The following is a 15,101-nucleotide window of genomic DNA, read 5'->3' as shown; positions in this document are numbered from 1 at the left end:
GACGTATTAGTAGAGTCAAATTATGTGACTTTTAACAGCAGCAGCACTAAGCTTGTCGGAAAAGCTGACTAAATAGTGCTCAGAATCCTGGCCTGGGGGCTAGAGCGCTCTGCCCGGAGCAATTGGGTTGTGTGCCCCTGGTGGTGGATTGCTAGATTTGTCAGGTCATAATACGGAAAACCTGACCGCAAACCACAGTTGTGCAACGTGTTGGGAAAGATTCCACGTTCTTCGCACGGTGAAGAACCCTTCCGCGGTATTCTATCGGAGTAGGAACTATTGGGCTCCGCCTCCGGAGACTAACCTGCCCGACCCTGTCCACCCTCCCTATTTCCAGTGGAAATCAAAACTTGCCGGCTCCATAGTCCTTGTGTCCCATCTTATTTTCATTTCATTATCATTTCGTAATCAATCAATCATATAACTTTCGACTTAGATGAAAACAGCCAAATCAGATCAAGATAATAAAATGGAAATTCATTTATAATGGATTATCCCTAATAAATGATAAAAACGAGAACCATGATCCAGTTCACATTTGCTTCAATCAAAATGAATAAGTTAAAAAGATATACGATTTAAGGCATGAAAAATAATTCAATTTGACTTCATACACGGATTACCACGTGTCTGTGTTTGATTCGGGGTTCACACTGTCCAAACTTAACAAGTGCTTTTTTGTTAAATCGTCAGGATATGCCATATAAACCAAAAATCTGTCTAGGGTCTATAGATTTCTTGGTTTTATAGATAAATATTCATGTGACTGACTACAAGGTCATAGCTGGCTTCCCCTATGTTAGTCTACATGGACTAAACACAATTCATACTGGATCTCTATGACTAGAATAAGTAAAAGTTCGATAGTATTAGTATAAATATTACTGAATATGAGACTAAAAATTCAATATGTCTCTTTGAATTATAATTATAAAGTGTAAGTCACAAAGGAGTTCACAGAATAACCAACCAGAACAGAGAAATTAATGGTCTCAGGATATACAGTTAATGTTAATGAAAATCAAAGTACTAAAAGTCACACTCAAAGTCTGTGGTGCATCTATTATCAAATATAAACATTTATTATATTTATTTATATAAATATCGAACAAATATCATATGAATATACAAACTCTCCTGCATTTGGGAATGGCGTTCCGGCCATTGCAACTAAGTTTAAAGTATAACACTGAGTACATAAAAAATAAAATAAAAAATAAAATGTTTCAAGATCACGGTATCTCATATTACAAATATACAAATGCAGAATTCCAATTTACTAAATGTGCTCAATAAAATCACAGAATGTTTGCTTTGTGAATTTTTGATAATGTCTATCAATGCTAATCCAGCTTCCTTTTGAACAGTTGAAAGAATACCTAATTGCAAAATATATACTAAAAATGCTTTTTCCTTCTAACAATTCTAACAAATAGGCTTCTGAAACAGGGTTATGTTGCTGCAAGATTGAAGTCGTCACTACTGAAGTTTTGTGGTCGCCATCATGAACTCTTGGATCGTTACGGTGTATACATCTGTACTATGAAAACTTATTTGTTCAACGGATCATAGTTTTCCTGTCCTCTTTCGTCTACCCCGGACTTGACTTTTTATGAGCAACTCGGCGGGTGTTTCTAGAAAAGCAGAGGACGCTTACCCTACCGGTACACCTGGTCGATGCTCCCAGTTATTAGTGGAATCCGAGTTACTCATTTGCTTTGTTACTTTGTATGTATGATTTTAATTACTTTATGTTCTTTGTTGTGTATGTCTGTTTTCCATGTCTGGACTTCGTCCCTGGATTACATTCTTTTGATTACCGCTATAACTTTTGTTCTCTTGATTACTCTTCCAATTACTCTGAATCGCTCTTAAATGTATGAAATCACCGAACGTGAGCCATTTAGGTTGTTCCCTAGTACGACGGGGTTGTCTAGGCGGACATACTGGAGATAATTTAGAATTTAATGATTCATTTGTCTTATGAAATGATTTCTCTTAATTCACAATTTTATTCAATATTTCCTCTAATTGAAAGCACTTTGTTCAATATCAAATAAATGTGTGCCTAACTGTTAAGATAAATGTGTGTCTACTATTCCATTATCCTGGATCTCTCTAGGATTTGTACTTTTTTTTTGAGAACTTTCAGTTGATTCAAGATTTTAAAAAATCCTCATCTGATTCACTAGTGGCAAAAATCCTCATCTGATTCACTAGTGGCTACATCAGTTGTTTAAGTGTTTGTCCAAATAAATTCTGATTTCATCAATGGTAAAGTTTTTATATTTCGTTTTCGTGAATTTTCTGGAGTTTTGATTCAGAACTATGCCCAATTGGTAGCAGTAAATTCCTATGGAGAGTTTCTTTCTGTTCCAATAAATACATATAAGAATAACAAAATTATTGGATGCACATAATATAAAGTATGAGTCTTTGTTAAGTTTGACTTGAGCAATCGCTAATGTATATTTGTCTCTTACAATTGTTGTTTTTATTCTTATCGTACATTATCAGGCCTGGAACGGATTCGTTTACAGGCACCTATTTTGATCCAGAAGTATTGGTTTGTAAAATGTCATGACGACTGTGGTCGGTTTAATTTTTTTTATTGAATTTGAAATTTTGCTTATTGGAAAAAAGAGAACAGATTGCTCATTTACTCTAGTTTCTGTACATGTCTTATTGCGGTTATTAGTTGACATTATTGTCTGGTTCACTTTTCCTCTATATAACATCGAGATTCGTTTCCGGAAAAATCAATGTCATACATTACGGTTACATGTACATGTAATGACAATGTCATACGTTACGGTTGAAGTTCTGTGTAAATGACATGAACATAAAATGTTATATTTCTAAAACATCTTTGATACATAGTGTTCATGATTTTAAAAGAAAAGTTGAAAATTTACCTCTACTTGATCTGTCCTGAAACTACCGACTCTAATCAAATAAAATACTATTACATTAAAGTAAATCTAGAATGCTAGGCTGACATTTGATATATAAATGTTTGAGATTTTACAAAAATGAATGCGATATACACCTTTTAAAATGCGAATATTTTTTTAGGACAAATAAGTGTTTAACTCGTACTTATAACTGCAAATGTATTTTGTCAGAAATGTTGCACATGTACATGTACAGTATCCTAGAAGAAAACCTTTGTAATGACCCAAAGATGACACATTTTGTTAAGCTATGAAGGACGCAGTGGAAGGCTATCAATCTTTCGGCACTATCTCTAAATGTAAAAATAAATAAGCCATACCATATCCCAAACGTCTGTATCTTTTTCTGCTTATTCCTGGATTACTTGTACATAGAACATTATCGAAAATCTCCGGATCGGGCCACTTCTGAGGCTAGTCAAAATTTCTTGATCCGTCACTGACATCAGTTAAAATAAGTTTTTTTTTGTATCATAAGGTTTAACTTAGATAGTATATTGGAAAATGATGATAAAATCCCTGTTAAAATATGGAATCACAGTATTTCAGACAGAAAGATCAGTACACGAGATGATCGCATAGGGAGTGTATATAAAAAGATTATGCTCAAAGAATTTACGGACGGAACATTTACCGAGGAGATACCGATGCCTCCGTGGATGGGATATATTGGACCATTAATAAAAGGCGAGACCGGGGACGTACTCTACGTGCATTTCAATAATTTAGCAAAAAGACCATATTCATTACATCCTCACGGTGTACGATACTTCAAAGACGGAGAAGGTAACGAATACATAACTTATGAAATACAATGTAGATAGATAGTGTCAAGTGATTATTGTTTCTCACATACAAGCCCCTATTTGGATTTTCGAAGAAAAAAAAATAAAATCATTTTAAAAGATGGCTTGTCAGCATGTCCTACAAATACAAGCTGATCGTTCATCTCTAAAGAGGTTCTTTCATTAAGATTGAGTTTTACAACATAAGGTATTTGTAAAGACCGAGAAAAAAGTGAGTACTTACATGTACATGTAATGACAATTAGTTTCCATTTTCATAGAAATACTTACGTGCCATTTGTGTGAAATGAAATAAAATTACTTAATAAGTATTATTTTTTTCCTGGTGAGTTTGAAAAAAGTGTAGATTAGTTGATTTTCTAGTGTGGATTTATCCAAATGAAGCCTATTTACGACTGTATAGGTAATCACTGGTGTTGTTTTCTGAACTATTTTGAAATAAGCGTTAGCATTTAGTATAAAGCAATTAAGCAAATATGTTTTAAGACTGAATACTGCATGAATATAACCAATACCTGATTAGCATGTCATTTTAATTTAATCTCGCTAGATAACTATAAAGTAAATAAAAAGTGGAAAGAAAAATGTTCTATATCAACGACAAAATGAATTTAAATTGACGTTCGTTTTGTACAGGTAGTTATAAGATGATCACAAAAAAAAAAAAAAAAAAAAAAAAAAAAAAAAAAAAAGAACATTTTGAAGCAACTATTCTCCGTATTAAATAAGAAACTAAATTCTACCAATTTATTACACGTAAATGTAAAATAATGAATGTTCCGTTCTGAGGTGCACTATACGCTGATGGAACTACAGGAACAGATAAATTGGACGACTGGGTTCAGCCCGGACAAACTTACACATATAAGTGGTACCTTACAAAGTCGTTTGCCCCAACAAAGGATGATGATAACTGTTTGCCCCTAGGATACCATCCCCATGTCAGATCCCCAAAAGACATAGACTCAGGACTTGTTGGCATGATGACAGTTTGTAAACCAGGTATTCATGTCCATAATATTTGTAGATCATTTGCCGACACAGATAACATCTCATGTCTTACAAATATGTTGTATTATTGGAGAAGAATAGTGTCATTACTAACATAACAATAAATACATAATTCATAAAAAAAATATAATGTACTAAAGTGTAGCAATTATTTTGATAATATCAAATATCATTGCACTTAAAGTAAAACGTACACTACTACATATATACACGTACAAGTAATTCTTTTCTTCTTCGTGTTACCTCTTATATAGACATCATAATTATTTAACCTTAGAAACGCTGAAACATGCCTATGTGTACTTGTACTTGTGTTAATATACAATACCAAAAATTGGAAATCAAATTGCCATTTCGTATAGCAATAAACCCATAAACGTTCTTACATCGACACATATCTAGCAGATTCATCTTTTCAAAAAAGATATGTTACTGTTTCACAAAAGGGACATTAGATGCTTATGGTAACCGGAAAGATGTCGACAAAGAGTTTGTTTTGTATGTCGATTTGGTCAATGAAACAAACAGCTGGTTGATAGAAGACAATATGGAGCGATGTGGTAATCCTCGACGTTGTAGACAACTTTTTATGGAGAAGAACGCAGCATTCATTGGGGATTCCATTCTGTATCAGGTAAAATATGTATTCATAGACAGCAATCTAACAAAACTGTAAAAGCGTTTTAAAAAAATAAGTTGGGATCATTTTTTACTGGAGTACTCTGTAGTATTCCCTATACTAATAGTTATCTTCATTAAAACATTTTAGCCCCGTGCGGGCCCGGGTGTCTAAAGAATAGGCTCGCAGCAGCACTAAGCTTGACGTAAAAGGCGACTAAATAGTGCTCAGAACCCTGGCCGCCACAGGAGGCTAAATTGCCCGACCTTACCCATCCCTCCTCTTTTTCTTGTGGCAATCAAAATTTGTCGACTCTATTATCCTCGTGTCCCATCCCATTTTTCATTTTATCATTTCATGTTCATTTTGTCCATTTCATGTTCATCGTCTGAATATAGCTGAAATATTGCTGCTCGGACGGTAAACCACAACAATGAATCAATCAATCAGAACCCTGGCCGGGGGCTAGGGCGCTCTGCCCACAGAGCAATTGGGTTGTGTGCCCCAGGTGGTGGAATGGGGTAACACTGAAATGTTTCATGCTGGGGTCGTCAGGTCATAATAACGGAAAACTTGACCGCAAACCATAGTGGTGCAATGTGTTTGGGAAAGATGCCACGTTACTCGCACGTTAAAGATCCCTTCTGTGGTATTCTCCCGGAGTATAAACCATAGGGCTCCGCCACAGGAGACTTAATTGCTCGACCCTACCTACTTCTCCCAATTTCCAGTGGCAGTCAAAATTTGTCGACCTCATTATCCATGTGTCCCATCCCATTTTCATTTCATGTTCATTTTATCATCCATTTCATGTTCATCGCCTGACAATAGCTGAAATATTGCTGCTCGGGCGTTAAACCCCAACAATCAATCAATCAATCAATAAAACTTTTTATAAAATGTGACGACATACAGATACCATAAACTTGTTATATCTACAGTATTTAGGATCGACAGATACAATAATTCTAAATTACGACTTCAATAAGTATTGAAAACCTAATGTAGGAATAACAAATTTATTCAATATTAATTTGCCAATCAGCCCATCGAGGTAGATAGACGCCTGATTTTATTCTATAATATTCTATAATATACTAACTTATAGTATTGTCAAACACATAGTAAAAAGTTCGTAAACCTCATTTCAACGACCAAGACGCGCCAAGGAGTATCCAGAGATAAAATCTTTTGGGCTGACAAAAGCTCTGAAAACCTGTGTTCCCGGACAATTATTACATTTATCTTTTGACAGACCCTCTAGGGGTGCAGTACGAGAACCTTTACTGGCTTTGAACTTTAGCAAAACACCACAAAATTGATTTGCAGCTTTAATAAAAAATAAGAAGAAAAAAAATGGACTTATTACTGGAGAGGGTGGCTAGTACCCATACGGAAATCAATATCCTTTGGTTCTAACGCATCACGTGACCCTAACCGCACATCGTAGATACAACAAAACCTCGAAACGCGGGAAAATATTATAATTATGTCAATTAATATTTCAGATTAATGGTTATATCTTTGGAAATCTACCAAGTTTTCCTGTTCATGAGGGAGAAAGGGCTGTGTTTTATGCATTTGGTCTTAACCTTGGCTCTCATCCTGTCGGGATCCAAGGACAATCACTAGTCGTTAAAGATATGAGGTATCAATTTTTAAACTACGTATAAACTTTATGAAACAAAATAAAACACTTTTTTTACACGAGTGTTTTTTTTTAAGTTCTAAGACAAAAAAGCATCAGAACAGGTATTGATTTAAAAAAATTTACAGTATGATATGTTTCAAACATGTAAATGACAAAATAACAATGTCAAAACTTGATGTTTACAGATCACATGCGTATGCCTTTGGGGCGGCGTTGTTTGAAGGACTATATATGGTTCCACGAAACCCGGGACGATGGCTGCTCTTCTGTAAACGAACTTTCCATTTTCAACGTAAGTGTTTTCAGTACGGAAGAATATTATCTCACAGCTTTAAACTGTCTTACTTTGTTCTTATCATATTCACATATCCATATATTAGTACCATAAAACATGACTTAATGATGATGCATTCTATTATATTGACAGAAAATAATTGCCTTTTAGTAATAATTGACCTGAAGCTCTAATTTTGGACAGATTATGCTGTCACTCAAGTCTCAGCAGAAGGGAATCGAATCCAAACTATAGATTGAATTATATCACTAGTTTCTTGCGATTCGTTTTATTCAATTTGATAACGGCAGTTCAAGTAACAAATACACAAATGTTATGGATGAAGTAACTTTTAAACGATCTTTTTTTTTCTCAAATTTCAGAAGGAATGGGTGCTTTCGTGAATGTATTGCCAGCAAAATTCCCTTTACCCCCGGCAGTTCTTTCTCCAATAGTTAGACGACATTTTATTGCTGTAGAGGAAGTTGTGTGGAATTATTTACCTTCTGGTAAAATCTTGGCCAGGGTAGGACAAGGATCAGAAGATAGATCAATGTATGAAAACAATTAATTATTTGTAGCATGTACAAGCAATTTCAGAAAAAAAAATCATTAAGAAATTTCCAACTTATGAACAGAGTATCAACCATCAAAGGATGATGACGTACACATGAATCTTTCAAGTCTTTCAAATAAAACACTGAAGTTAACACTCGGAGTCCCATTTAAGACAAAACTGGCACAGTAAATTCTGTACTGAATTATAGAACAGTGTCAAACTATAGCCTAAGGACCATTCTCACTTCAAAGATGACAGTTGAAGAGTTAAAGTTACATTTTTATAGTTATACGCAAATTTTATAAACAATTTAGAGATGTGATACATAATTTCAATGATTGAAAATGACATATACCTACCAAATATCAAAGGTATTGTATAGTTATGGTTCATATTTTACAAATACCTCTAGGTAAGGTAAAACAAACCAGGTATCATATTAATACCGATATATACAAACATTTATAACATCAGATATAAAAACCCACATACAATTTTATCTTGTAAGTGGATTTTATTCAATAGTCATGTAAAGCGAAAAGTGAATAGGTATTTTTTTAATGTATGAGTATGCCGACATTAAACGTAAAAAGAAACCAGTACTAGTGACAGCATTTTAATCACATGAAAAAGAATAAATATAAAAAAATAAAATAAAACAAACAGAAACGTACAGTCGTTGCTTTCCGGTCTTGTCTTCTGTAGCTAAGAGAACAAACCTATTATTATATTCTGATGTTCTGACGTCATGCATAAATATTTACGGTATAATAGTTCCACACTTGTTCTGAAATAAAATAATAGGAGTCCAAAAATGCTTTTGCTATGTGTAAGAAGTTTTGTAACGGAGACAAAATTGATATACCCACACACAATTTTTTAGGGGGAGGGGATAAGTATACTTCGACATGTATACATTCAGGAAAAACGTACTTTTATCGGAATGAAATGGTTCTACTTTCAAATATCAAATTTCTCGATTGTTATTACCAAAACAAAAAAAAAAAAAAAAAAAAAAAAAAAAAAAAAAAAAAAAAAAAAAAAACAACTATTGTTAAGTAATCTGTAAAAAATTTGATTAAGCGAAGTGGTCCGATGCTCATTGTTAAAATACATGTATATGACACTCGCATAAAAAATCGTCACCGCCATGATACTTGTGATGCATTAATTTGTAAATGACACTTTAAAGATGGAGACCCCGATGAACCATTGAAACATCAATGGTTTGTACCATATATTTTATATATTGTATTAAATTAGTTGAACGAAATACAACGAATACCTTAATGCACTTGAATGAAACTATGAACTGACGGTCAATTTTACACTATATTTTTGATGTTGATTTTTTGGAAGAGTCATTTTTCGATTTATTTTGAACTCAGAACTTGTGAGTTACCAAAAATTCAAGTAGTTTTTACGATACTAATAACCATTAAACATTTTGTATTTAAACTGAATTTCGTGATTCATTTATAGGATAGAAGGACGGTTTTATGACCACCCTGGGGCAGTTGGTGGAAGGTATGTTAAAGCTATATTCAGGGAATATGCGGACTTATTATTTAACTTTCTGAAACCTAAGTTGAAACATTTGGGAATCTTAGGACCACCAGTTAAAGTCGCAGTTGGTGAGACGCTGGAGATTTTTATTTTCAATAAAGCACGACGATCTTATTCTTTCAATCCTTTCGGACTTGCTTTCACCAAGGACAACGAAGGAGCATATTACAAGAACAGCCCAACTGGTGAGTGTCCATTGGGTTAAACACACAACAGGGAACCAGGTTTAGAAGATTAGAACGTTAATAGAAAAATAACACAACCTAGAGACTTCGACTTGACAAATAAAATAGACACACAGAGAAAAGATAATGAAATAACCAAAACCGTACAGACAAGGAGCACCGGTAGGGCAAGTGTCATTTGCTTTTCTAGAAAGCCCACGTCCGATGTAAACTAATGAGGAAAGGAAAACTATGACGCAGTGACCGAATCGCTTTTACAGTAAAGATGGATACACCAAAACTTTAGTAGTGATGACGTTAAGATACAAATGTACCACTTGTCTAGAAGCTTAATTATTTTTAGACCTTTTTGTACAATACAGAGAAGTCCGCGTTGTTTTGGATAGCTTAAGCATAACGTATGAATTATGAAATGAAAATTCCATACGAATGTGCTGAAGGATTTACTTACCACTTGAAAGATTGACGATATGAAACAAGAATTTAACGTCGTTGAAGTACAGTTTAGTCACGAGTTTTCCTTTTCTATCAATCATGACAAATTGTCTTCACAGTGACTATACCCTTTATCTCAAATTCTCTGGGGTAGATGCATTGTATAAATCCCTCCAAATAGGAACCTGTCTTTAACTTATAGAACTACAATGATGAGAAATAAACAAATACAAAACTACGAGCATCTTTAGAAACTTGGTTTGGTCTGATATAACATAATAGATAATTCAACATTCCTCCCCTACTTAATGGTAATTGTCTGATCTTAGTTACTAGATGCAATCGTTATTTAAGGAAGTACATGTAGACCTGGATCATGGGACATAACTCTTGATATCAAGGAGATGTTTGCATCATACTCAATTTCATCAAAGCCTATCCAGCTTTCATTTGAAATAGAATGAAATCAATCCAAGTTACTTTGATGCTTAGATAAAATTGATGTAAAATGCTTTATACAAACGTTCCAATGATTTGTAAGAGTAATTTCCCTTATCCTTGGTCTACCTCTTTAATTCATATTCATTTTAGATTATTATTGTTATCGATGTGATAACCAAAAACAGTGTAAATCCAATTAAGTTTTGATACCTATTTAATAACATGGAAGTACTTATTTTGTAGACCAAGATCAATCCGGTGCCATTGTAAATCCTGGTGAAATACGCCGATACGTTTTTACAGTTCCACCTGAGTTTGGACCAACCAAACACGATCCCCAGTGTATAACAGAATCCTATCAGTCATTTGTGGATTTTACACGAGACATGTACTCTGGACTGGGCGGACCTTTGTTGATATGTAAACCAGGAGTACTAGATGTCAAAGGAAACCAGGTATAAACCTTCAGTAGTGTATTTTTACTAAAAGACATCAGGTTCATTTTATGAAATTGGCCAGTGTAATTCCATTTTTGAATTTAATATTTGCCCTTACAAGCACTTCCAATCATTACCTTTTATATCTTGGTTGGGTTTGATCTTTTGGTTAGTATTATTCTTTTCCACGATTAGTAGTAAGCAAGCACGTTTCAGGTCGTATTTTTCGGATGGTGCACCCCAATGCGCATGCGCATGACGTCACATCCGGTGGCCATTGATCGGAAGTGACCGGTATAAGGAGGGGACCGGAAGTGGACCTTGGGTATGACCGGAATGACCCTTGCGTATGACCGGAAGAGGAAGGGGGCCGGAAGTGGACCTTGGGTATGACCGGAAGTGGACCTTGGGTGACCGGAAGTGGACTTAGATCGTTTATTGTTTTTAAATTATTTTTGCTAATTATTTGTAATTTCATTGTCTTTGTGTAATAATTGAATGAGTTGATTTTCTTTGTGTTCAATGGATTGTGTAAATTGAATAGATGTCTCACGGATTAGACAGATGTTCGAAACTTTCCATTTTACTGGTGATTTCAATAGCCCGTGTATTGATTTTTAACCGCTTTTTATTGTGTTTTATGAATACATTACAGGTGTAAGGACGTGTTGTGCAATGTTTACCATTAAGAAATCAATTTTTATCATTGTTTTGATTATTTTTGTTTTTATTTTTTTGTATTCAGTTTGAAGTTTGGACTAACCACTAATGATTATCCTGACGCTTGTAAGATTTACATTTGGAACGTTAATAGCTTTTGAATGGTGTATTGCCTTTCATTTTTATTGTCGACCATTTCATCACCTATTACATACCCACTCAACCTTTTCATCGATTTTAACCGTGTTATGGGGCTCTAGTGGGTAAATTCCTTTTTTCCTACTTTTAATGTTTACATGTCGCGTGTACTTGATTTGACCCGTTATGGGGGTAAACCATTGACTCTCCATAATTTCATTCATGGTTTGTTTCTTACGCCCTTTTTTGTTTGAGACTTAATGTTTTTTAGTTTGTTATTATAAGGAAATTGAACTTTTTACTGCTATAATATTTTCGATATTTGCATGTCGCGTACACCCTTTGTACGTGTTATGAGGCTCTATCGGGTAAATTCCTTATTTTCATACTTTCAATGTTTACATGTCGCGTGTACTAAATCTGACCCATTATGGGGATAAACCATTCAACTATGGAATATATTTTTTCTCTCCATATTTTCATTCGTGGTTTGTTTCATTCGCCCCCTTTTTTTCTTTAAGTATTGTATGATGGTTTTTTTATAAGGAACTTTTTATTGCTGTAGTATGTTACTTATACTTTGACCCGTGTTCTGAGACTCTAACAGTAAATATGTTTGTTATGCTATTGCTAAAAGGTGTTATCGGTTTTGAGCTACCGTTTTTGTAAGGAGGTCTTTCTTTAGTTTTATTACACAACAAGATTTTATTTTTTCTTTTATATTTTATTTACAATTCATATTCATATATTCGTCGGGGTGTCGTCAAATTCAGGTCGTGCTCAATGGTCTGTTCCATCAAATGTTCTTCTTCCCCTTTAAGTAATTTCACGATCCGATCTTCTTATGATTCCGCTTTACTCCTTGCCGTCCGAGTATCGTTGACGTCAAAGCTGTTTTTTCCACTATATTTAATCTTCACTTCCATTTGTTTACATGACTTCTGGTGGTGTTTATTGTATATCCCGTATAGCTCCTGCTATTTTCGATGAAACATCCTCTCATTTTTTTCAACTTTCTTGATTTATTAAGGTCATCGATTCTTATGCAAGGATTCCGCTCTGGTTTCCACTTGTATTTGATATTCTGACGTTGTACGTTTTACGTTCTTAATACATCCGCACTATCTTTGTTCCGAACTCCTCTCTATATAGTTCCATTTATAAGTGTCACATCTGTTTTATTGGCTTTTTTCTTTCCTCCAGCAGTTCTACCACGAGGTCTTTTTGGGGGTTCACTTTCTTTTGTCAGTTCATTCTTTGGTGTACAGTTGGCACATTCTTTTGTCCATTGCACATGTACGGCATCACGACTGATGACTTCTTCTAAGTGAATTCCTCTACAGGGAATTACCTTGTAAACCTTTATTGCTCGTCCATCTCCTTTGCGAGTCGGGCAAGAAGTGACCACACATCCTTTTTCATCTCTATTTATACTTTTCTTGATCCAAGAACACATCCTGAATTTTCCATGGGAAAATGTTGCTTCTCATTCTCAAGTTGTCGGGAGTGCCCTGTTTCATGTCGATCAATAAATATCCATGGGGTTTGGCGGTGGCATACTCGTACGATTTCATGAAGTAGTTTGTCTTTTTAGGGAACATTTGTTGGGCCATGGTCATGGCCTGCGATACGTCTCTGGGTTTTAAAAAAAAATACCAGATAATGAGCATGTCGTCTGTCGGGTGTATGAAAAAGTTTTCGTCAGTTGGGCCCTTGGGTAAGTTTTCTTGAGTTCCATCCTGGATGGATTGGGGTAGCCCTTTCGTATAAGGGTCTTGGCATAGTCCATTTATCAAAGTATCTTGGTTTTTTCTTTTCCCAAATCATATTGGTGTAGTTCTGTCATCAAAGTATCATAGTCCGGTAAACCAGTTTGAATTGATTCTGTCTTTCTAAGGCTGTCTGTTGCTGGACAGGATGCGCATGGTTCTCGTAGCGTGATAGACGCAGTGATTTGTGCGATGGTCTAGAATAAGGAGAATACCTGGTTTCACTCCGAAGGGGTAGATCAATTGAAGCTTGGTATCCATGAGTTTTCCTAAAATGACGTTTCATATTATACCTTCTTGTAAAGATCATCTTGCATTCTGGACAGGTCGTGGATATCTTGTAAACGACGACCTTCTTCTTCGACAACTGAGAACAAAATGATAACAATTCTATTTTACTTTTAAGACTATTTTTTGCAAGTCTTCTCGCTGATATTCCTTCCTTACTTTACCCCCTTTTGAGGCTATGTTTGGTTCTTTACTTTCTTTCTCTTGACCCTTAATATTGACTGTTTATTCCCACCCTTGACTCTTACGTCCGACTCTAACGACTCTTGGCTCCGACTCTTGACTCCCATCCCCGACTCTTACCTCAAACTTGACTCCGACTCTTTATTCCGGCTCTTGACTCCTACCCCGACTCTAATGACTCTTGACTCCGACTCTTTACTCCGGTTTTTCACTCGTACACCAGACTCTAACGACCCTTGACTCCAACTTGACTCCGACTCTTGACTCCTACCCCCCACTCTTACGACTCTTGACTCCAACTCATTATTCCGGCTCTTGACTCCTACCCCGACTCTAACGACTCTTGACTCCGGCTTTTGACTCGTACTCCTGACTCTAAGGACTCTTGTCTCTAGTCTACTGATTCTAATCACCAACAATTTTCCCCTTCACTCATCCTAACCTTAACTATGTCTATCTTTAACTCTAAACCTTTAACCTGACATGACGTTTGACACTAGATGGTTATTTCTTTAACAATAAAATTCATAATACAAAGGTCTAACACCAAGCCTTAACCAATAAAAAACCTGCGATTGACACAAGTAACCCTGCGCAATTCTGGTGATTCAACCCTAACACTATACTTAACCATACCCTTAACCACAATCTTAATCCTAACCCATACACTAACCTAATTCTAACCCGAACTTAACCATAACTCTGGACAAACATCAACCTCTGACCCAAACCTTAAACATGACCCTAAGCCTAACCCTTTACTTAACCATACGGCTAATCCTATCCCAAACCTATATTTAACGTTTAACTCTAACAATTTTCTTGACACTGGACTTTATCAGAAACTCTAACCCTAGTTCTTTGACCCGCACGCAAACTATCTAAATATAACACTGACTCAAGTAATAACCCCGAACCCGAACAAGTAACGATCGAGACCTGACCCAATCCCCTTAACAAACTTTATGTGTGACTTTCATAAAGTCTAAGACCTGACATAGACCTAACTCTAGACTTAACCACAACCCTAGACAAGCAGCAACATCTGACCCCAACCTTAACCATAACCCTAGGCCTAAATCTACATATAACTATAAACCTAACCCTTAATCATAGACCTGATCC

The 15,101-nt window shown here is 35.3% G+C and overlaps 1 protein-coding gene across 1 annotated transcript in view; it reads left to right on the top strand.

The window, feature by feature from the left end:
* The first annotated feature begins 2,328 nt into the window (after positions 1–2,328).
* Positions 2,329–15,101, top strand: part of LOC148622888 (hephaestin-like) — an 87,375-nt gene continuing 74,602 nt past the window's right edge. Inside the window, exons 1-9 of the mRNA XM_088574148.1 lie at positions 2,329–2,339; positions 3,433–3,740; positions 4,550–4,762; positions 5,218–5,405; positions 6,899–7,038; positions 7,227–7,333; positions 7,699–7,870; positions 9,357–9,625; positions 10,745–10,956. Coding sequence (XP_088430274.1) covers positions 2,329–2,339; positions 3,433–3,740; positions 4,550–4,762; positions 5,218–5,405; positions 6,899–7,038; positions 7,227–7,333; positions 7,699–7,870; positions 9,357–9,625; positions 10,745–10,956 — 1,620 coding nt within the window. The remainder of the gene's footprint in view (positions 2,340–3,432; positions 3,741–4,549; positions 4,763–5,217; positions 5,406–6,898; positions 7,039–7,226; positions 7,334–7,698; positions 7,871–9,356; positions 9,626–10,744; positions 10,957–15,101) is intronic.

This window comes from Perna viridis, chromosome 3 (genome assembly GCF_037379345.1).
Source record: "Perna viridis isolate PV_CMFRI_1.1 ecotype Kerala chromosome 3, ASM3737934v1, whole genome shotgun sequence".
Classification (NCBI taxonomy): domain Eukaryota; kingdom Metazoa; phylum Mollusca; class Bivalvia; order Mytilida; family Mytilidae; genus Perna; species Perna viridis.
The sequence above is the reverse complement of the archived record's forward strand: the minus strand, read 5'-3'. Positions and strand labels throughout refer to the sequence as shown.